The sequence below is a fragment of the Prionailurus viverrinus genome, chromosome A3 (assembly GCF_022837055.1).
Source record: "Prionailurus viverrinus isolate Anna chromosome A3, UM_Priviv_1.0, whole genome shotgun sequence".
NCBI lineage: Eukaryota > Metazoa > Chordata > Mammalia > Carnivora > Felidae > Prionailurus > Prionailurus viverrinus.
This window is the reverse complement of record NC_062563.1, coordinates 74502076-74525261: the sequence shown is the minus strand read 5'-3', so window position 1 is coordinate 74525261 and position 23186 is coordinate 74502076. Positions and strand designations below refer to the sequence as shown.

At 34.4% G+C, this 23186-nt stretch overlaps 1 protein-coding gene across 6 annotated transcripts in view; it reads left to right on the top strand.

Moving 5' to 3' along the window:
• CCDC88A (coiled-coil domain containing 88A) overlaps positions 1–23186 on the top strand; it is a 148384-nt gene that overhangs the window by 15122 nt on the left and 110076 nt on the right. For all 6 annotated transcript variants that reach the window (XR_007150925.1, XM_047852924.1, XM_047852925.1 and 3 more), the window contains exon 3: positions 18177–18285. Coding sequence is in view for 5 of the 6 variants with exons in the window: in XM_047852924.1 (XP_047708880.1) it covers positions 18177–18285 (109 nt within the window). In the remaining variant the exon portion in view is untranslated. The remainder of the gene's footprint in view (positions 1–18176; positions 18286–23186) is intronic.

The window sequence follows — 23186 nt, the reverse complement described above, 5'->3', positions numbered from 1 at the left end:
TAGCTGTGTATTTATACTCTTGTTCATATTTTCATTACTGTAAGTATATATTTCATTTTCATATTTAGTAAAATAGTTTTGAGGATGTGTTATTATAATTCTTTTGATCTGTCAGAATGCTTTAAAGTCTGCATTTATAGGATATAATTTCTCTAGGATATTTAACAATTCCCTGAAGATTAAGTTGCATTTTAACTACTCGGTTGTTAGAATTTAGCCATCTTTGTGTTACACTTCTGTTAATTAATTATAAGGATTCAGAGTTTCTGTCTATGCTTATAGAAAGAACTCAGACCAGTATTTCAGAGTTTGGACAGTGGTGTTCTCAGTAAATTTTTTTGTTATCTGAGAGTATTCATATAATTATTTTGTTTTATACTTTATTCTGAAGACACAGCGTGTTACTGAGTTATTTATTCTGGAAGGGAATTTTGGTCTTTGCATAGTTATCCAGAGCTTTTGTTTTTATTTTTGTTTTAATTCTCCAACGCATAGATTAAGTCCAGTATTTGTTGAGGATTGTACATTTTTCTTTTGAATATTCCATTATCTATCAACTTTGCATTCTCAGCTGCTTTCAAAATATTCTAAAATCCTAGGTCATTTATTCTTCTGTTTTCTAAATTTAATTTTTTTTAATGTTTGTTTATTTTTGAGACAGAGAGAGACAGAGCATGAGCAGGGAAAGGGCAGAGAGAGAGGGAGACACAGAATGTGAAGCAGGCTCCAGGCTCTGAGCTGTCAGCACAGAGCCCGACGCGGGGCTCAAACTCATGAACTGTGAGATCATGACCTGAGCCGAAGTCAGACGCTCAACTGACAGAGCCACCCAGGCGCCCCTCTAAATTTAATTGTATTAAATTGGAGGTCCCTAAAACAGTTTATTTCTCTTGAGCCATTTGTAGACCCTGCTACAAATTCCTTTAACTTGTTTGTTAATAATTCCATACTTCCCTGCTTGTGTACCTCTCCTCTAACTTGGTTTCCAGCATATCATGTTGTTTCCAGTGCAATACTTGGTTTGTATGTGTGGCATTTTTTCTCTATTTTACTACTTCTTTTTCTTGTATTTCTTCTTTCATTTCTGTCTTTAGCAGTGCCTTTTAAAAAAATTTTTTTTTTGAATGTTTATTTATCTTTGAGAGAGAGACAGAGTGTGAGTGGGGGAGGGGCAGAGAGTGAGGGAAACACAGAATCTGAAACAGGCTCCAGGCTCTCAGTTGTCAGCACAGAGCCTGAGACGAGGCTCGAACTCACGAACTGTGTGTGAGAGAGATCATGACCTGAGCCGAAGTCGGATGCTAAACCAACTGAGCCACCCAGGTGCCCTAGCAGTGCCTTTTGAATGAGTATCTTCCTTTATGTTTTTATTAAAAAAAAATTTTTTTTTAAGTTTTATTTATTTTGAGAGAGTAAGTGAGCAGGGGAGGGACAGAGAGAGAAGGAGAGAGAGAAAATCCTAAACAGACTCTGTGCTGTTAGCACAGAGCCTGATGCAGGGCTCGAATTCATGAACCAAGCCTGAGCCAAAACCAAGAGTTGGACGCTCAAGCGACTGAGCTACCCAGATGCCCCATCTTATTTTTCTTTTAATTGGCAGGCTTATTATGGAGGAGGTTTGTGATCCCTTTGGGAGTACTTTTATGGTACACTGAAAAGGGCAAATTAAACCAATATTGTGGTACTTTTATTCTGCTCTTAATAGAATTCTTATTCTTAGAGTAATTCTGTATGGGAACTTTTTTTAATATTAGAGGAATTGACGGCAAAAGGATTTTCTTACTGAATTTTACAATTTCTTATTTGAGGTAAATTTCTATGACCATATATTTTAGTTTGTTAATAAGCGATTGTACTCTGGAAAATACTTTTTAAAGCTTTTTTTTTTTTTTTTTTTAACTTTAGAGAGCTTTCTTGCTTCTCAAAATAACCATGATACCTGTCACTGGTAATTAATTAAGGTCACTATTGAAATTACCTTGGAGGGTTTTTGGACTTCAGGTTAAGAATTCTTTCTCTATTGAATTGCTAGTATGTGAGTGAAAGCTGTACTAGTTAAGTCTGTCACTGATCCAGGAAAATATCTAATTAGGTATCAGCTCAGTTTGAGATTTCTTGAGTTTCTAGAACTGTCTGGATTTGGAGCAAATACTACCCCAAAATACTGATGAAAACAAATTTAAACAAACCTCTCTGACCTATGATAAGGTTTAAAGACAGTGGGTGGAGGTTCTATCACAGATGAGTGACGCTCATTGGTGCTATAAACTTTATTTTAGTTACTGGCTATGTGGTTGACCACCATATAAATGAAGGTTCTGTTACTTGATGAAGGTACTGATTAGCCATAATACTAAGTCCTCAGGCCTCCATACCAAGAACAGGAATTGATTTACTTAATACAGTGGATCTCAGAGTGAGACCAACAGACCCCTGCCAGTCTGCCAGGTCAAAATTAGTTTTATAATAATATTAAGATGTAATTTGCCTTTGGGGCCTATGTTGGAAAAGCACAGGTGGGTAAAACTGTTGACACCTTAGCTTGAATCAAGGAGTGGTACCAAATTGTACTCTGATAGTCATCGTATTCTTCACACTGTTGCGTTCCTAGAGTTTAAAAGAAATCACGTTTCACTTAAAAATGTTCTTGGTGAGGGGCACCTGGGTGGCTCAGTTGGTTGTGTCTGGCTCTTGATTTTGGCTCAGGTTGTGATCTCACAGATCCTGAGTTCGAGCCCCAAGTCAGCTCTGTGCTGACAGTGTGGAGCCTGCTTGGGATTCTGTCTCCCTCTCTCTCTGCTCCTCCCCTGCTCACAGTCTCTCTCTCTCTCTCTCTCCCCCCAAAAAATAAATATTAAAAAAAATGTTCTTGGTGAAGCAGTAAAAGTTAGTTTATTGAGTCTTGACCCTTGAGTACATTTCTTTTTAATATTCTGTAGGACAAAATGAAAAGTATGCATAAAACACTTCTGTTGCATAATAAAATGTGATGATTATCTCAAGGAAAAGCACTTACAATTTTTTTGAGTTGCAAGCTGAACAAGTCTCTGTTTTGTGGAACACTTTTGATGTGAAAAAATGACAGACAAACTGGTTATTCAGGTTTGAGTATTGGGCAGACATTTTTTTCAAAAATGAACAAAGTTGGCTGGCCATTTCAAGAAAAACAAATGATTTTGTTGTCAGTGATAAAATTTGAATTACAGAAAACACACACTTGGTAGCTTCTCAATAAAGACAGTTCTGATGATAATATAGGTGATATTATTCAATGTGAACTTTTATATTGAATAATAATGTACATGTTTGGAAAATACATATAACTCAATGAATAAATATTTTCAAAATGATAATTCATAATAAGAAGTCATGCATATGTTAGGGGTACCTGAGTGGCTTAGTGGACTAAGTGTCCAACTCTTGATTTTGGCTCAGGTCATGATCTCATGGTTTGTGAGTTCGAGCCCCATGTCAGGCTCTGTGGTGACTGACTCTCTCTCTCTCTCTCTCTCTCTCTCTCTCTCTCTCTCTCAAAATAAATAAACAGTAAAAAAAAAGAAATCATGCATATGTAAAACATGTATTCAAAATGCTAGATACACCAGTGGATTTTAATGTATAACAGTAAGAAGAGTTCACTGATAGGATTTCAGATTCCATATTGCAACTAGCTTTTAAGAAAGTACGACTTTACTGAAGTTTGGTAGTATCAAAGAAGAATATCAATAATTCTTAAAGGACTATTAAAGTATTCTTTCTGATTGCATATATGTGTGAGGTTAATTTTCTTCACATAGTTTGAACATAATAATGTTTCACAACACATTGAATGCAGAAGCAGATTTAAGAATCCAGATGTTTTCTATTAAGCTAAACATTAAAGAGATTTACACAGTTGTAAAGAAATGTCACTCCCCACTAAAATTTTTTCTGTTTTTGGAAAAGATAGTTATTTATCATAAAAATGTTCTTTGTGCTTACAATGAGTTTGTTATTTTTAGATGGATTAATAAATTAATTTCTGATTCTTAATTTTAATTTTTAATGTAGTAAATATACATAGATATAACTCACCTAAACAAAAGCTCTTTAGAGTCCTTAGTAATGTTTATGAGTGGGAAGGGGTTCTCAAACTGAAAATTTGAAAAACAGCTTAATATTTGAAGGGCCCATGTTGGCTCATTATAAGAAGTAAAAGGTAGATAGATATTCAGTCATTTCATCCAATTCAGATAAAATCAAAGTTAAATATATGTATAGTATTGGATTTTTATTCTTTTTGTGTCCATCTGCCTTTTTGTCTTTAATTAAAGCATTAATTCTCTTTGTTAAATCAGTGAGTATAATGCTGTCCTGCTAACTCAGTTGTGGGCTACCTAGAAAATGTCATAGATATTCTTCAACTTCTGAAGAGGTAACTTAATATATCTTTTTTTTTTAATGTTTATTATTTTACTAGAGAGAGTGTGGGAGCACGAGGAGGGGAGAGAGAAAGGGAGAGAGAATCCCAAGCAGGCTCTGCACTGTCAGCATGGAGCCAGACACAGAGCTCCATCCCATAACCTGCAAGATCATGACTTGAGCTGAAATCAGGAGTTGGAGGCTTAACCGACTGAGCCACCCAGGCTCCCCACGTATCTTAAATTGTGAGAAAGTACATTAAGGAGGGCTATGTTGATGATCTCTGTGTGGTAATTATATGTCACACACCTCTCCAAAAGTTACTGTTCAGTCTTTGTGTAGATCATATTAGTTAAGATATGTGAAAATATCCTATAAATATATAAAAGATTATATTAGTATTACATTTTATTGTTTGCCATCATGCACAGTGATTGCTGTGAGAAGGGAGAGAAAGGTGAAGTGGTTCTTTTTTAAAAACCACTTATTTCCCTGATTGTACTCAAGACTGAGATACCTTACTACTTGGATAACCCTATATGGTGATGATGCTTACTTAGTTAATTATTTTTCATAAAACAATCATTCTGGTATATGCACATTTGAAGTTAGATATGGAAATAACTTACTTCAGATGTTTCATAGTGACATGCAAATGTTATATAGTTATATGTTACCATATAAAATATCTCAAAAATTAAAAAAATGTCTTTGTACAACTAGTTTCAAATTAGAATGGTATGATCAAAAACATGAGCACATGTAGTTGTTAAGCACCAACACTAAGCAGATGGTTCAGGAGGATACATAACAGGCTTGCAGTCTGGGTAGAAGAGCAAAAAGCCATTAAAACTATCAGATTTCTGTTTCTCATAGATATTAGTCAATGAATAAGTAAAGACATAATCCTTAGTTATACAAGGACCAAATCTTAAAATCTTAGCATTATGGAATTGCTAACTTTCTCTTCATCTTTTACCCTAATTTAAAAATTACTGTATACAGTGGTAGATAATACTGTTGTCTGCTGATTGAAATTAAAGCATCTTGTCATAAGTAGGTCATTTATAAATGTGAAATTGCTCAAGGCCCTCTTTCACTGCCATGTTGCATTTAACTTCTGGTTGGACAAATTTCAACTATATTGCTAGGCTATTTTTCTTTAAAACATTTCTTAGTTTTCATCTTGTAAAAGGAAATGATTGATCTGGGATTATGTTGGCTTGGAAATAGCTATGTATGGTTAGAAAGTTACTTGCTCACATATCACATGTGTATCATTTAGTAGCTCATCTTTTATTTTAGTAAAAGGTCTTTCCAGACTAATTCTAAAAAAAAAAAAGTATGCTTTCAAAAAGAGTTTAAGGAAAACTTCATTAATCATGACTCTGTATTCTGAATTAATCTTTGTTTAGTATTTTAAATGTTAAACATGAAAGACAGTATTTAGAATATTTAATGAGAGTACAATTTCTTTTTAGAGAATTCTGGATTCATACTATACCCACTTTGTTTAAATTATTATACTGTGCCTTTTGTTGTATGAAAAAAATGAACCTTAAAATACATGCAGGAGTGGAGTGCTTTCTGTCTTTAATGGAATGCATATTTTTACAGAAGAAATTTTTTATACTGTTTTATTTTCTTAAGTTCATTCATAGCCTGACAATTGTCTCATGACTCTGAATCTCTAGCACTGACCTCTACATGTACAGCCTCATTAAATGTGCTGCAGCTCAGTAACAGTCAAACACAATTACTTACCTTTTTTCCTAGAAGTAAATAAAATGGACAGCCTTCATGAAACGATTTTTTTCTTTTTTTGGCTAGTGTTTTTACTCTCTTTAAGAAATGTTTTACGTAGTTAAAAGGATTAGTTAATACTAAGATTCATATTGAAAAATGGCAATCCATACCCTAATTTACCTCTCAGTTCTGTTTCCTAGAGTAAGAACTTTTAACTTTTGTAAAGCAATTTCGTCTGTCATGTACTGCCATTTATAGTGATAATATGCCTACCTTCATATTTCTTGATTTATCCCTTTTAGACATTGTCTATTGACTTCTGGATAATGGTAGATGAGATTTTAGCTTTTTTTTTTTTTTTTTTTTTTTTTTTTTTTTTTTTTTTTTGCCATCTGTATATCTTATCCTGTCCTTCTAATGTATTCATTACAAGTTGAGTTAAATCAGTAACCAGTATTCACATTAATATAACTATATAATGTTTTCTGCAGAGCCTATGTTTTTCTTTTGAAAAAAATACTATTTTTTCTGAAGTTACTACTTTTTTTGATGTACATAATTTTCAGGACATCTGGCCTTAACTCTTAAGCTACCTTTCATCAGAGTGGGGATTAGGACTTTTCAGACAGTTTCACCTGAGGGTAGTCTGTCCCTCTCACATAAAGAGATTGCATTCTCAGGGTGAAAGGGCTTGTTTTCTGTGATCCTAACATCTGTCATTGTGACCCTAACTCAAATTGGGCATGAATCAAATGGGAAACCAATTGAAAGTTTATTGCTCTCTAAGTCCATGCCTAGAGTGCTTAGCAGTTATCCTGGTTTCCCAAGTCCAGAAAGCTTATGGATAGGCTGTGATGTATTATCCATTGATTCTAAACAAGTAGGAACTTTCCAGTTCTGTTTGCACATTCTAAAATAACTCACAATAGATATGTAGATTAGAAACTGAAACTGAAGCTTTGAGTACCTAGTATCAGCCTGTTCTATCGAAGAACTCTATTATTTTATTGGATTTCCAAATGAGTCTAGTAGATCACAGAAATCCTCTCAAACTCCATGTATTCACAGCAAAGATTTATAAACACAAAGCACCACAGTTTTATAAAAAAGATGCAGGAAACTTTCATCCCCCTATCTTTAAATAATCCCTGTTGAATGTGAGGTTAATTTTTGGTGTTGAAGTATTCTGCAAATTTTTCAAAATACTTTCTCTAGCTTTTCTAAGTTGCATTTTTCACTTTTTCCCAGATTCCTAAAATTTCATGTGCTATCCTTAGTGTATAAAAACTAAACTGCTCCCTTTTTTTGTATTCAGGATTGTCTTAATTGTTTCAAGGGATCTTTCTCACGGTTTAAAGAACTTAATATTAAATTTATCTTTAGAAAAAGTTCTTAAAAGATTTTGAGCAAACCAAAATTCTAAATTCTTAAAACTTGTTAATTTTTAGAAGAGCTTTATACAAAGGAGGCCAAAGGCTTTTCTGGCAACCGAGTAGAATTTGAAATACCATGTAAGGAATGTTGGGAATAAAAAATTTAAAAAGAACCTTTAAACTTTAAAGAATACATCAACTTAAGACAAAGAAACTTGGTACCAACACTGTCAAAGATAATGTTTACATTATAAAAGTTGTTAAAGTTGGAATGACATCACTCATGTTTATTAGAAATTGCACATCCAGGGGCGCCTGGGTGTCTCAGTCAGTTGAGCATCCGACTTCGGGTCAGGTCATAACCTCACGGTTCGTGGGTTCGAGCCCTATATCAGGCTCTGTGCTGACAGCTCAGAGCCTGGAGCCTGCTTCAGATTCTGTGTCTTCCTCTCTCTCTGCCCCTCCCCTACTCACACTCTGTCTCTGTCTCTCAAAAATAAATAAATGTAAAAAAAATTTTTTTTAAAAAGAAATTACACATCCATCTTCATCTTAAAGTATAATCCAAATTATATATTATCACGTAATAATGGGCTTATATTATAAGTTTGTACAATTTTTTAGTTTATACTTTTAGTGGTAATATAGAAATCTTTCTTAAATATTTGTTGTCAGAATTAAATATCTGGGTTTATTAAAATATCAACTGAAATGAAGAGGAAATTAATATTCTTTAGTTTGGTTACTGACTGTGAAAACAGAATTAAGGATATGCTCAACCAATACAATAAAAACAGTGATTTACTGTACATGTGGGTTTTATAGATAACATTGCTAAAATCTTTTCTTTTTGGTCTTTTCTTTGTTTTCGTGAATGAGCCTATCTGAGAAAAGGCTGAAAGACAGCGAAGGAAAAAAAGTCAAGGAGTCTAGGCAAATTACTCCTTTGGACTTAGATTTTCTGATTTAGATGAATGAAAAACTAGGTAATCTCTAAAGTGTTTTTTAGGTCTGTTACCAGTGTGTGAATAGGAGGCAGTCACAGGTGAAAGGTATGTAAGGAGATTCAAATATAGGGTAAGGAAAATAAAAATAAGATAGAAGAAGGCTGAAAAAGAGAGATATTTACTGAATGTCTGTGATTGCAAATGAAATGTTTACGTAACTAACTGTAGGTTTACCTAACATGTTTGTTACTGGGGTTGTTCCTACTCTCCTCTCCCAATTACAGTTATCTGTGTACTTTTCTCCACAATGATAGATTGACTAAACTAAGGTTTTATATATTAATATGGCCACAGTAGGTACTCAGGATTTGTTTAACGCACTAAGTGTACCAGAGTGGATTATATAAAACAAGATTTTCCCTTCAGCATTCTTGTTTTTAACCATGACTTCTTGATCATGCTTCTGTTTGTCTTTGTTTGCCATCACACATAATCTGACTTCTGCAATACAGTTTCCTTGTAAATAACTAGTTCTGGTTGGTGCTTTTACCTCAGAGACCCACTTTTCTAGTTAGACTCATTTGCCTTGGGCTATTCATTAATTCTCTTGTACTAGGCATAAATCAGTCACAGATCAGATTTGGCCTGCTTTATTTAGTACCATATTCTCCCTTGTTTCTGTAGATCTCAAATTGTAGGTTAGGACTTTGTTATTCAACTGATCTTTGGTACACAGACCTTAGTGGGGGGTATCTGTTCTAGACTGCCAAGTGAGTTATTAGCTTGGAGAATGTCATCTCATAACTTTTATTAGGAAGGAGCCATTTTTGAAGCACCATGCTTAGTCTCAGATTATTATTTTTATTTATTCATACAACATTGTTAAGATATATGCTAATTTTTAGAGATAAAAATGTGAATAAGATAAGGTTTCTGCTGTCAGGGTGCTTTTAGTCTAGTGAGAAAGTGAGAGGCATAAAGCCAATTTAGTATTAGAAGGCCTATGATAGAGTTATTTACCAAAAAAGGGAATAGTTGTTATACTATGGGGTGGAGCTGGTGGAGTAAATAATCTGGGATTGTGAGGGTAATTCAGTATTATAAGATGTAACAGTGTGACTCACTATATTAGCATATTGAAAAAGAAGAATCAGATGGGAATGGATGCAGGAAAAATTGGATAAAATTCAGCACCCATTTAGATACTGAATAAAGAATAGGAGGGAACTTAACTTGAAGGAAGGTATCTATCAGAAAATTACAGCAAACATATATTAATGGTGAAATGTTAAAAGCCGTCTTATTAAATTTGAGGACAAGATAAGGATAGCTCTTATCTTCATTATTGTTTGTTGATGCAATAATTAAATAAAGTAAATAAAGAAATAGAAATAGAAATGAGGGGCGAATGGGTGGCTCAGTGGGTTGAGCGTCCAGCTCTCGGTTTTGGCTGTGCCAACAGCTTGGAGCCTGCTTGGGATTCTCGCTTTCCTTCTCTCTCTGCCCCCTCTCCCACTTGTGCTGTCTCTGTCTCTCTCAAAATAAATAAATAAACTTAAAAAAAAAAGAAATAGAAACGAGATATAGGATTAGAGAAGAGGAGATAACTGTCACTTGCTGATGATAGAATTTTTTTATACCTAGAAAACCCAAGAAAATGAACTGAATAAACTAAATTTTGAAAGGTGGTTAATCAGAAGTGCAATATACAAAAACATCTTTCCTATTACATACTAGCAATGACCAAATACACAGTATAATAGAAAACAAATCCATTTCATAAACAAAAACCTAAATAAGAAAAAAATAACTTAAGTGTATGAGACTTTTGTGGGAAAACTTAAAAATGTTACTGATGGAAATGTCAGTCTTTATCAAATTATTATTATTAATAAGATTCTGATAATTCTCAAGGTTTTTCCATGAAAATAATAGTGAGGGGGCTTGCTCTAATGGAATCAAGAAAATAATAAAAGTAGTGATATTAATAAGGTTTTAAACACAAGAATAGACAAATAGGCTAATGGAACACAACAGACTCCAAAAGTAGGCCCACACTTATATGGGATTCTAATATATCATAGAGATCAGGGGGAAATAAGCTCTTTAGTAATTGGTGTTGGGATAACTGATTACCAGTATGAAAGAACTACAAATTTAAGACAACCTCCGAAAAAACCAGCAGACAACCCATTAGAATAAGAAAGTTTAGCAAGGTTTCTAAAGATAAGAGCAATCCATAAAAATTGATAGCTTCATAGATCAGTAGTAACCTATTAGCAAATATATTTTTAAAATATTACATTCACTGTAACAGCAAAAACTAGGAAGCATTTAAGCATATGTAATAAAAATTCTTCCTAGAGAAAATTATAAATTGGTTTGAAAAAGAGTTCAATTAGGGATATGACTCTAAAAGCACAGGCAACATAAGCAAAATTAGACAAATGGGATTGCATCAAACTAAAAACTTATGTACAATAAAAGAACAATCAACAAAATGGAAAGGCAATCTATAATAGTTATCAGTAATTATATTAATAGATGGTGATCTATTGAATATTATAGGGAACCATGAGTGTGTTTTGATATAAATAAATAAATTGAAGATCAGATTATTGACATAGTTACAAAGTATGTTTTCACAAAATATTTAATAATTACTAAAGAAAAATAATGATTGTCATGGAGAAAACTGGCAGTTACTGGTTTAATCAAGTGATAAAAGGGAATATTATCAGTAACGGGACAAATTGAAATCATGCACCATCTCTTAGGATGCATTGAGAACAGCACAGCATCGCTTTTGTGTTTTTGCTGTCAAAGATACACAACCTGAACTTAATTATAACTCAGACACAGTCTAATCAAGTAAACCCAATTGAAGGACATTCTATGAATAACTGGCTTTAACCTTTTAAAGTGTTTGGGTCGTGAAATTCAAGGAAAGACAGAAACTCTTCCAAGCTGAAAGAAACTAACGGTGGAAATTCAGAGTATTGAATGAAAAGTGTGATTCTGAATTAGATCCTTTTCCTGTAAAGGACATCCATTATTATTTGGGAATAACAAACTTGAATGGAATCTAAAGATTGGATGGTAGTGATATATTATTGTTGATTTCATGATTTTGTGTTTTTATATGTGATTATATGTGTTTTTAGAAAATAAACACTAAAATATTTGGGAATTATTGGGTGTCAGGTTAGCAACTTATTCTCAGGAAGTTTAGGAAGAAGACTACTTATCCCTGCAACTTTTCTCTAAGTTTGATATTGCCCCCAAAATCACTTAGACTTCATTCTTTTCAGCCTGTTTTTTCTTTTCGCCCTCTTTCTCCCTGTGCTTTGGATTTTTTTATTGTTGTGTTTTTGGGTTCTCTAATCTTTTGCTACAGTTTCTTGTCTACTATTAAACACATGCAGTAAATTTTCCATTTCAGATACAGTATATATTTATTATTTAAAAAATTTTTCTTTTAGCTTTAGAAGTTCCATTTGGGTTTTTTTGAGTAGTTTCCATTTCTCTCCACATAATGTTAATGCTTTCCTTTAAGTCCTTTAATGGACAGTTGGCCCTTGAATAACATAGGCTTGAACTGTGTGGGTCCACTTACACACAGGTATTTTCAACAAATACAGTAATGTAAATGTATTTTCTCTTATAATTTTCTTTTTTCTTCTAGTTTATTGTAAGAATACAGTATATATACATATAAAAATATGTGTTCATTGACTGTTTATGTTACTGGTAAGGCTCTGATCAATAGTAGGCTATTAGTAATTAAGTTTTGGGGGAATCAGAAGTTATATGTGGATTTTTGGCCATGCCAAGTAATATGTGTGGTCAGCACCTCTAATCCCCATGTTGTTCAAGGGTCCACTGTATTTATAATAGCTTTTTAAAAGTCCTTATCTCTCATGATCATCTTATGATCTCTTTCATTTCTGGGTCTGTTTCTATTGACTTTCCATTTTTCTTTCCTGGTCATGAATCATTTTTTTTCCTTTTCTGCATATCTAGTAATTTTTGATTGTAGAGAGGACATTTTGATCATTATATTATGGAGTATCTGGATCTTATCCTTTAAGGAGTGATGAATTTTATTTTGGCAGATTGTCATGTTGCTTGTAATCATCTTGATCCTTTCAAGGCTTATTTATAAGCTTTGTTGGGGAGGTTCTGGAATAGCTTTTACTTAACTGCTAGCTTTTTTTTTTTAAGTCTATTTATTTTATTTATTTATTTTATTTTTTTAAAGTAGGCTCCTATGCCCAGTGTGGGGGTAGAACTCATGACCCAGAGTTGTATCTCTCAGCTGAGTCAGCCAGGTGCCCCTCTTTTTTTTTTTTTTAATTTTTTTTCAACGTTTATTTATTTTTGGGACAGAGAGAGACAGAGCATGAACGGGAGAAGGGCAGAGAGAGAGGGAGACACAGAATCGGAAACAGGCTCCAGGCTCTGAGCCATCAGCCCAGAGCCCGACGCGGGGCTCGAACTCACAGACCGCGAGATCGTGACCTGGCTGAAGTCGGATGCTTAACCGACTGCGCCACCCAGGCGCCCCATTAAGTCTATTTATTTATTTAGAGAGAGACAGACAGCACAAGTGGGGAGTAGACAGAGAGAGAGGGATAGAATGAGAATCCCAAGCAGGCTCCATGCTGCCAGCACAGAGCCCAATGTGGGTCTTGAACCCACGAAACCATGAGTTCACAACCTGTGCTGAAAGCAAGAGTCAGATGCCCAACCAACTGAGCCACCCAGGTACCCCTAGATTAGTCCTACTTCTAAGACATTTTTCTGAGGTCTTTACTAAATGTTGTGGATGTTTATTCAAGATTCCTTTTTCACTCTGGCTGATCAGAACTTGAATTTCTCCCTGCACTTGGTGAACTTTGGTTGTTACTTAGTTTGCAGCATTCCTGTGGTCGTCCTCTGCTCAGTCTTGTGGAATTTAGGGTACACAGGCAAACTTAGTATTTAGCGAAAATCTCAAGGGCATATATTTGGAGCTTTCTTGTGTATTAGGATAGTTCCTTTGTCTCTAGTATTATTTTCTGAAAATTTTAGTTACTTAAGTTTCCTTGAAGTCTAAGCTCTGTGTCCTTAAGTTTGGTGTGACTTGGGCTACACCTCCTGATACCTCATTCTGTAAAGTGCCTCACTACTTCGCTAGGGATTATAACCTTGTATTACCTGCTGTCCAAAGTCTGAAACAATTATTTTATGTTTCGTCTAGTTTTCTAGTTCTTTATGGCAAGAGGGCAAGTTTAGTACTAGCTGTTCTATCCTATTTGATATTCAGCTTATTTTGGTTGTATTATTTTCTCATCTAGTGTTGTGAACAATTCCACTGAATATGGTTGAACTGGCCCAGTGTTGGAGATTGACAGTGTGAGTTTGGTCACATGACAAAGGATCAATATGTTGGCAGTGCTGGCAAGATAATAGTTGAAATAAAGCAGTAATTCTCAGAATATGGTTTGAGGATCCTCTCAGGGGTTCCATAGGTTCTCCTATGGAGAGAATTATCGCTTTATTTCAGAGTACATATCTTGGTAAGGCTAAATTTTCTTCATGTATGTCAATCAAAATACCACAAACAATAGATGAATGCAAAAGGTGAGCAAGCCTGCTTTTTAAATTTAAAATAGATGTTAAAGAGATGTGCAAACCAAGAATCATAAAATACTTAGGAATAAACCTAACCAAAGAGGTAAAAGATCTGTACGCTGAGAACTATAGAAAGCTTATGAAAGAAATTGAAGAAGACACAAAAAAATGGAAAAATATCCATGCTCATGGATTAGAAGAATAAATATTGTTAAAATGTCGATGCTACCCAAAGCAATCTATACATTTCAGTGCAATCCCAATCAAAATAACACCAGCATTCTTCACAGAGCTAGAACAAACAATTCTAAAATTTGTATGGAACCACAAAAGACCCCGAATAGCCAAAGTAATGTTGAAGAAGAAAATCAAAGCTGGGGCCATCACAATCCCAGACTTTAGCCTGTACTACAAAGTTGTAATCATCAAGACAGTATGGTATTTTCACAAAAACAGACACAGAGACCAATGAAATAGAGAAGAGAGCCTAGAACTGGACCCACACATGTATGGCCAACTAATCTTCGACAAAGCAGGAAAGAGTATCCAATGGAAAAGAAGACAGTCTGTTTAGCAAAACTGGTGCTGGAAGAACTGGACAGCAACATGCAGAAGAATGAAAGTGGACCACTTTCTTGTACCATACACAAAAATAAATTCAAAGTGGATGACAGACATAAATATGTGACATCAAAATCCTAGAGGAGAAAACAGGCAGCAACCTTTTTGACCTTGGTTGCAGCAACTTCTTACTTCACACATCTCCCAAGGCAAGGGAAATAAAAGCAAAAATGAACTGTTGGGACCTCCTCAAGATTAAAAGGTTCTACACAGCAAAGGGAACAATCAACAAAACTAAAAGGCAACCAACAGAACGAGAGAAGATATTTGCAAACAACATATTGGATAAAGTGTTAGTATCCAAAATCTATAAAGAATTTACCAAACTCAACACCTGAAGAACAAATAATCCAGTGAAGAAATGGGCAGAAGGTATGAATAGACACTTTACCAAAGAAGGCATCCAAATGGCTAACAGACACATGAAAGATGCTCAACATCACTCATCATCAGGGAAATAGAAATCAAAACCACATTGAGATACCACCTCACACCAGTCAGAGTGGCTAAAAGTAACTCAGGAAACAACAGATGTTGGCAAGGATGTGGGAAAGGAGAACCCTCTTGCACTGTTGGTAGGAATGCAAACTGGTGCCCCATTGTGGAAAACAGTGTGGAGGGTCCTCAAAAACTTAAAAATGGAATTTCCCTATGACCCAGCAATAGCACTACTAGGAATTTATCTAAAAGATATAGGAGTGCTGATTTATAGGGGGCACATGTACCCCAATGTTTATAGCAGCCCTGTCAACAATAGCCAAATGATGGAAAGAACCCAAATGTCCATCAACTGATGAATGGATAAAGAAGATGTGGTTTATATATACAATGGAATACTACTTGGCAGTGAAAAAGAATGAAATCTTGCCGTTTGTAACAATGTGGATGGAACTAGAGGGTATTTAATACTACGTGCAATAAGTCAGTCAGAGAAAGACAGATACCATATGTTTTCATTCATTTGTGGAATTTGAGAAACTTTACAGAAGACCATTGAGGAAGGGAAAGAAAAAAAAATAGTTACCGAGAGGGAGGCAAACCATAAGAAACTCTTAAATGCAGAGGGCAAACAGAAGGTTGATGGGGGCGGGGGAAATGGGTGATGGGCATTGAGGAGGGCAATTGTTGGGATGAGCCCTGGGTGTTGTATGTAAGTGATGAATCATGGGAATCTACTCCCAAAGCCAAGAGCACACTGTATACACTGTGTGTTAGCTAACTTCACAATAAGTTATATAAAAAAATAAAGAGATGTGTAAAAATAGTAAAACAATGCTATTCTCATTAATTTTTTTGTTTGATATTTTTAAGTGTGAAATTTATTATTTTTAAAAATGACTTAATAAGTAACTGTGATATCTTCTCAGTTTTAATTTCTGTTACAGTAAATATAGCCCATGAAAACAAAAGTTGTTTGGAGCCTAAAAGTTTGAGAATTACCAAAATATAGCACCGTAGAGTCTAATCTGTCTGGGGAAGGAATTGAAGGCATTAGGATTGTAATGGACTGGGTACAAAAGGGAAGGATTAAGGAATGAGAGGTTTCTATTCAGTTCCTATTCTCTGTTGTATAGCTATCAATTTCTTCTCTGCATTCTTGTGTGGAGGTACTGCATTTAAAGTCATAATCATAGGATAGTACTCTGTCCCAATAACTGCTTAGGTTCCTGCTTTATGATATGCATTCAGCCCTTGCATAGGGAGTCCTGATTTATTGTCTGCCGTTTCACTTTGCAATGTCTTTATCCAGCCTGACCTCTTTGCCCTAATGAGGAACTAGCTCTTACCTGCTTATGTTCTGGCATGGATTTACTCTTCTGTTCTAGTGCAACCACTTGAATTTCCTATTCTTAAAAAGAATATAAGTATTTGTCTGTTTGTCTTATTACACTTAGCATAACGCCCTCAAGGTCCATTTGACTGTTGCAGGTGGCAGAATTTCTTTTCTCATGGATGAGTGATAATTTTAATACATATATAAGGTGTGTGTATCTCACATCTTCTTTATGCATTTATCTGTTGATGGACAGTTTGTTTTCCTGTGTTGGCTATTGTAAATAATACTGCAGTGAACATGCAGATATCTTTTTGAGATTCTGTTTTCATTTCCTTTGGCATATATATTGAGAAGTGGAGTTGCTGATTATATGGTAGTTCTGTTTTTAATTTTTCATGAACCTCCATGGTGGTTGCAACAATTTACATTCCTAACAACAGTGCACGAGAGTTCCCTTTCTTCCACATCCTTGCCAAAACATTTGTTATCACTTACATTTTTGATGTAAACATTTTAACAGACATGAGGTGATTCTTAATTATGGTTTTGATTTGTGTTTTTTTGATTACTGATGTTGAGTACCTTTTCATGTACCTATTAGCCATTTGTAGGTCTTTTTTAGAAAAAAATGTCTATTCAGTTCCTCTGCCCATTTTAAAATCAGATTGTTTCATTTTTTGTTGTTGTATGAGCTTTTTATGTATTTTGAATATTAACCCCCCCTTATCAGGTATATGATTTGAAAAATACTTTCTCCCATTCCATAAGTTGACTTTTCATTTCGTTGATGGTTTCCTTTGCTGTGCAGAAGCTTTTTGGTTTTATATAGTCACACTTGTGTATTTTTACTTATATTGCCTTTTTTTTGGTTGTGATTGAATTTCTCATTCTTAACCATGGTCTAACTTTTTTTTTTTTCAGTTTCTGCTACTTCAGAATCCTTCAACCATTTGCTTTCATTGAATCTGTATAGTTTACCTAAGATTAAAGTATTAACCTGTGTCATAACTGCATTCTTTAACTTCTGTGGAACAGTGGCTGCTCACATATAGTCCCCATTATCCATTGAGGAGATACACCATTTCTTGGTTATTAGCTCATGTTTTATAATCTTGATTTACTTATTTTTTATTTAAGAATTTTTTTAATATTTGTTTATTTTTGAGAGACACAGAGAGAGAGAGAGAGACAGAGCATGAGCGGGGAAGGGACAGAAAGAGTGGGAGACAAAGATTTCTAAGCAGGCCTCAGCCTCTGAGCTGTCAGCACAGAGCCTGATGCAGGTCTCAGACTCATGCACTGTGAGATCATGACCTGAGCCAAAGTTGGATGCTTAACTGACTGAGCCACCCAGGCGTCCCACAGTCTTGATTTAAACAGATGTATTTTGGGTGATGGAAATAAATATATTTGAAAGAAAGAAGAGGTTATTCATCCCAGGAAGATGGGGAAACAAAATGAGAATGAAGAGAAATATGTAACTTACGTTTCAAATTTATTTTGCCATTGTCTTAGAAATATCAGATGCATTTATATTAATTAGAAGCACAGAACACATCATCTGTCCTTTGGGTCATCTCTGTTAATGCAGATAGATACACATTTTTTAATGTGGTTATTTTCAGTCACCTATAGGTTGATACATGTATTTGAGTATAATTTTAGTTTAAAGAATTTTTTTAAAATTTCTTACAGCAATCCTAAATCGGAGAGTCAGAGAGTAAATAAAAAGGTCAACAATGATGCATCACTTAGAATTCACAATCTATCCATTTTGGTGAGACAGATAAAATTTTATTACCAGGTAAGTAGTCCTTTTTCTTCATTTAGTATTATAATTAATGTTTATGTATTCATATTTTTTGTATAATAACAAAAGGTATTATTTACCTAGAATATACTAAATGCTAATTATTATGTGTCAGATACTGGTTTATTTGCTGAAGATAGAGTAGAATTGACATAATCCATTTCTTACGCAATATTAAAGATACAAGCAAATACTTCATATTACCTGATTTTAAAAATAATTATTGTACTTTATGAAATTTTAAAACCAGTTCCCAGTTTCTGAGAGCTTGCATAGTGCAACACTTTGTTAGGCTACTTGAATTATGCCTTTGAAAAGTGTACTTTTTATTGTCCTTGTTTAAACTTAAATTAGATGCATAGTTCGTGGTTTAAATATGAGCATTTTCCAGGCTATCAGTACACAAATCACCATAGGTGCATCTACAAATCACCATAGGTGCATTACACAAATTTTGGTATGTTGTATTCTTTAAAATATTTATTTTTTGCATTTTGCATTTATTTTGTGATTTCTTTTTCCACTTGAGGTATTTAGAAATACGCCTTTAGATTTCTGAACATAGGGTATTTTTCAAGCACTCTTTTTTGGTTTTGATTTTTGGTCAAAGAAAATTGGCTTTTGTGATACTGATTCTTTGACATTTGTTAATAATTACTTGGCTTGGCCTATTATGTTGTCACATTTTATTAAAGTTTGATGTGTGCTTCAGAAAGATAGGTATTCTCCAGTTTTTTGGGTGCAGAGTCAGAGCAAGCTTGTTTGTTAATTGCATTTTTCAAACTTCCATAGCCTGATTAATTTTGTCTCTTGATCTATCAGTTATTGAGAAAGATGAGTTGGAATCTCTTATTATGATGATAGATGTGTCAAGTTTTCCTTTATACAGTTGAAAGCTCTATGATTGAATGCAAATGAGTTTTACGTGTTTATTATGGCGAATTGTACCATTTATAAGTGTTTCCTCATATTTTTTTCTACTGGTGTAAATGTTTTTTATCCTACTTCTTTTTTTTTTATAGGCCACTCTTGAAATTACACCTTCCATTCTTACCTAGCAAAAAAAAAGGCCAAAATTACTTGGTATTTTTACTCTTTTATGTAATAGTTCCATGATGTTAGAGTGCTTTAACTCCATTTATTTCCCTTTATGATCTTTAAGCTGTTCTTGTCTTGTGTTTTCTTTTTTAAAAACCCCATAAATTAGATACTGAAAGTATTAAAACCCCATAAATTTAAAAACCCCATAAATTAGATACTGAAAGTAGTGTTAAATAAATAGATTCAGTGTTCCTTTAGATCAAACTATGTGTTTTCCTCCTGCCCCCCCCCCCCCCAACAAGGTTTTCTTTTGTACCTCAGAATTCTATTTGGTATTATCTTCTTACTGAAGTATATCTTTAAATATTTATTTAAAGAGGGTTTGTTGATGGTAAAGTTTCTCAATGTTTTATTTGTCCAAGAATGCCTTTATTTTACCCTTGTTCTTGAAAGATCATTTTATTGGGTATGCAATTCTTTAACAATTACTTTTCTCTCAGTGTTTTACAGATTTTATTCTTCTATCTCGGGATTCCTTTCAGTTCTAGAGATGTCAGCTATTAGTCTAATTTTTGTTCCTAGGTTAAACTTTATCTCCTGGTTGCTAATATTGTCTCTTCTCATGTCTCTTTCCTTTTATATTAGCCTGATATCCTTCGGGTATTTCTATTACATGTTTATTAGTTTCTTACTCTATCCCCCATGTTCATTAAACTTTCTTTTACCTTATCAGTCTTGTACTGTATTCTGAGTATTTTTTTCAGGACTATCTCTCCAGTTTGCTAATTTTGCCTTTCATATGTGTCAGATGTTCTGTTTAACCCACTGAGTAACTTTCAATTCAGTAATTACATCCTTCCTTTGTAGAAGTTCTGTTTGATTCTTTATATCTTTGCCTTTTCATGTTGTTATTAATAATTCTTTTAATTCCTTTATTTCTTCAGAAATTAAAAAAATTTTTCTATTTTAGATTTTATGTCTGATAATTCCAAAATCTGAAGTCAGATCCGTGGGGATCTGAACCTGCATTTTGTTTTCAGTTTGCTGTTTCTTATGGTGGTGGTGGCAGCAGGGGCAATGGTGTGTGTGTGTGTGTAATTGTGACCTTCTTTTGGGTGGGAGGGGATTTGTCTGTGGGAATACTTTGTGTCTGGGCCAAAGATGTATTGCTCCAGAGAGAATTTGTTTTATTTGTGCAACAATCCCAGAACCATTTTATTTTAAGCAGCTCTATACTTAGAAGCAATACTTGTATACTATACAAAACTAGAAAAGATGACAAAATACAAACATACTTCTAATGCCTGGAGAGTACCTCTCTTAGTGCCTGAATATGTGGATTTCTGAATCTCTTTCTCTGCATTTGTGTGTATGTAAATTATGTGTTTACATTTTTTTTTTTAAGCTGGTGCTACATTATTGCAAATCCTTAGGGAGATAACCCTCCTCATTCTCTACCAAAGGCCAAGAAAAACAGCTTCTTTCTTGTCTTCCTTTGTAAGGTTCAGGTTTTTGTTTTGTTTTATCTTTTAACTGAGGATTATCTTTTTATTTTCTTTTGAGCTCAGTCATTTTAAAAGAAATTTTTAAAAATTATCTAGCATTTTTGGATTCCTTCCTTCCTTTCTAATATCTAGTACTCCTTGTCAGAAATAAGTCTGTGCTAGATTTTTTATAAACTTTTGTTTATTATTTGCCAATATTCCAGCTGTCATTTTCCTTCAGTTGATATAAGTTAGGTTTTATGATACATCTGTTTTGTCTTTTAATGTTGTTTGGTCAGTATTTTCAGATATGAAACAAATGACTAGATTAAGTGATACAGTGGCTTATTTTGACAGTCTTCAGTTTTGTTCTTTAAAACAATGCTGTGGGGCACCTGGGTGGCTCAGTTGGTTAAGCGTGTGACTTCAGCTCAGGTCATGATCTCATGGTCTGTGAGTTTGAGCCCCGCATAGGGCTCTGTGCTGGCAGCTCAGAGCCTGGACCCTGCTTCTCATTCTGTGTCTCCCTGTCTCTCTGCCTCTCCCCAACTCATGCTCTCTCTCTCAAAAATAAATAAAACTTGAAAAAAAAATAAAAAAAAAAAACAATGCTGGATTTTTGGTTTTACACTATCTTTAGAGAGATGGAAGTTTGCCTTGAAACTTTCAATGAGACTCCTTGGAAGGCAAAGGGATTTCTGCATCAGAATCTTAAATCAGTTGTCAGTGCAACCTAATTCTGTTTTGTATACCACTGCTTTTATTTTCTAAACAGCTTTATTTAGATGTACTTCATATACCGTATAATTAACCCATTAAAAATGTCCAATTCAGAGGTTTTTAGTATATTTAGAATAACCAATTTTAGAATAGCTTTGTCACTCCAGAAAGAAACCCTATATCTAAAAGCAGTTACTCCTATTTTCCCTGTCCTGCACACACATTTACCACCACCACCACCACCACCACCACTACCACCACCACCACTCCAGCATTAAGCAGTTGCTAAAATCTATTTTTGTCTCTGTATATTTGCCTGTTCTGGACATTTCATAAAAATGGAACTGTACACTATGTGGTCTTTTGTTACTGACTTCTTTTACCTAGCATAATGATTTCAAGGTTCATTCATGTTGTAGCATGAAGTAGTATTTCTTTTTTATTAAACTACTGCTGTCTTGTTCTTTGTCTTCCTCCTGCCTAAAGCTGAGTGTTGAAATTACCTTTTTATTAATCATGTTAATCTAACAATGTTGTAGTCACCAAGAAATTTGGGAAGGATAGAATTGTGAAATCCATCAGTTCAATAGTTTAAATAAGTGGTCCTCAATGGAGGGTGCTTTTATCCCCCAGGGGACATTTGGCAGTGATTAGAGACATTTTTGGTTCTTACACCTAGGAATACTACTAGTGTTTAGTGGGTAGAAGCCAGGAATACAGCTAAGTGTCTTATAGTGTGCAGCACAGTTTCCCAAAACTAAGAATTATCCAGCCCAAAATGTTAATAGTGCCAGAATTGAAAAGCCCAAATGTTTATCGTGCCTGGTGATTTTATTATTAGTATTTTGACTTGTGTTGAGTTGACACCATTTTTTTTAGACACATCTGTAATATTTCATTAACATTTGCTGGATGACCACTTACATATTCTTTTCTTTTTATTAATCTGTTTGAATACCAATGGACTAACTTAGGGTTAGACATGAATGAATATCTTAACATTTTGTCAGTGTTGTTTCAGATACTTAAAACACAAAATATTACTGAAGATTGAAATTCTCCTTGTATTACTCCCTTGTGTTTTTCCTGTAGAGCCAGTTTACCAAACTATTTCTGCCATCAACCCAGTGCTTCATATTCTAGATAAAATGTTTCCAAGACACTTCTAAACTTTTTTTTAAATGCTTATTTACCTTGAGAAAGAGATGGAGAGCAAGCAGGGAAGGGGCAGAGAGAGAGGGAGACAGAATCCCAAACTCCATGCTGTCAGCGCAGAGCCTGATGCGGGGCTTGATCCCATGATCCATAAGATCATGTCCTGAACCAAGATCAGGAGTTGGACACTTAACTGACGGAGCCACCCAGGCGCCCCCAGGACAGTTCTAAAGTATCTTCAGGAATAGATCAACTGTCTTATTTACACAATTAATTGATTTGCTAATTTTTCTTCCTCATATATGTAACCAAGACACACATGGCCTGGTTTAATATAAGACAGATTTCAAGTTAAAGTCTAAATCAGTGCAGTTTTTGTCACCTGTTAAATTACCTGTCTTTTGGAAAAATCAAAATTTTCCCTGAAATTGATTGAAACTACTAAAAATATTTATTTATATCTCATATGCTCCTCAGAAAAAGTATTGAGGCAAA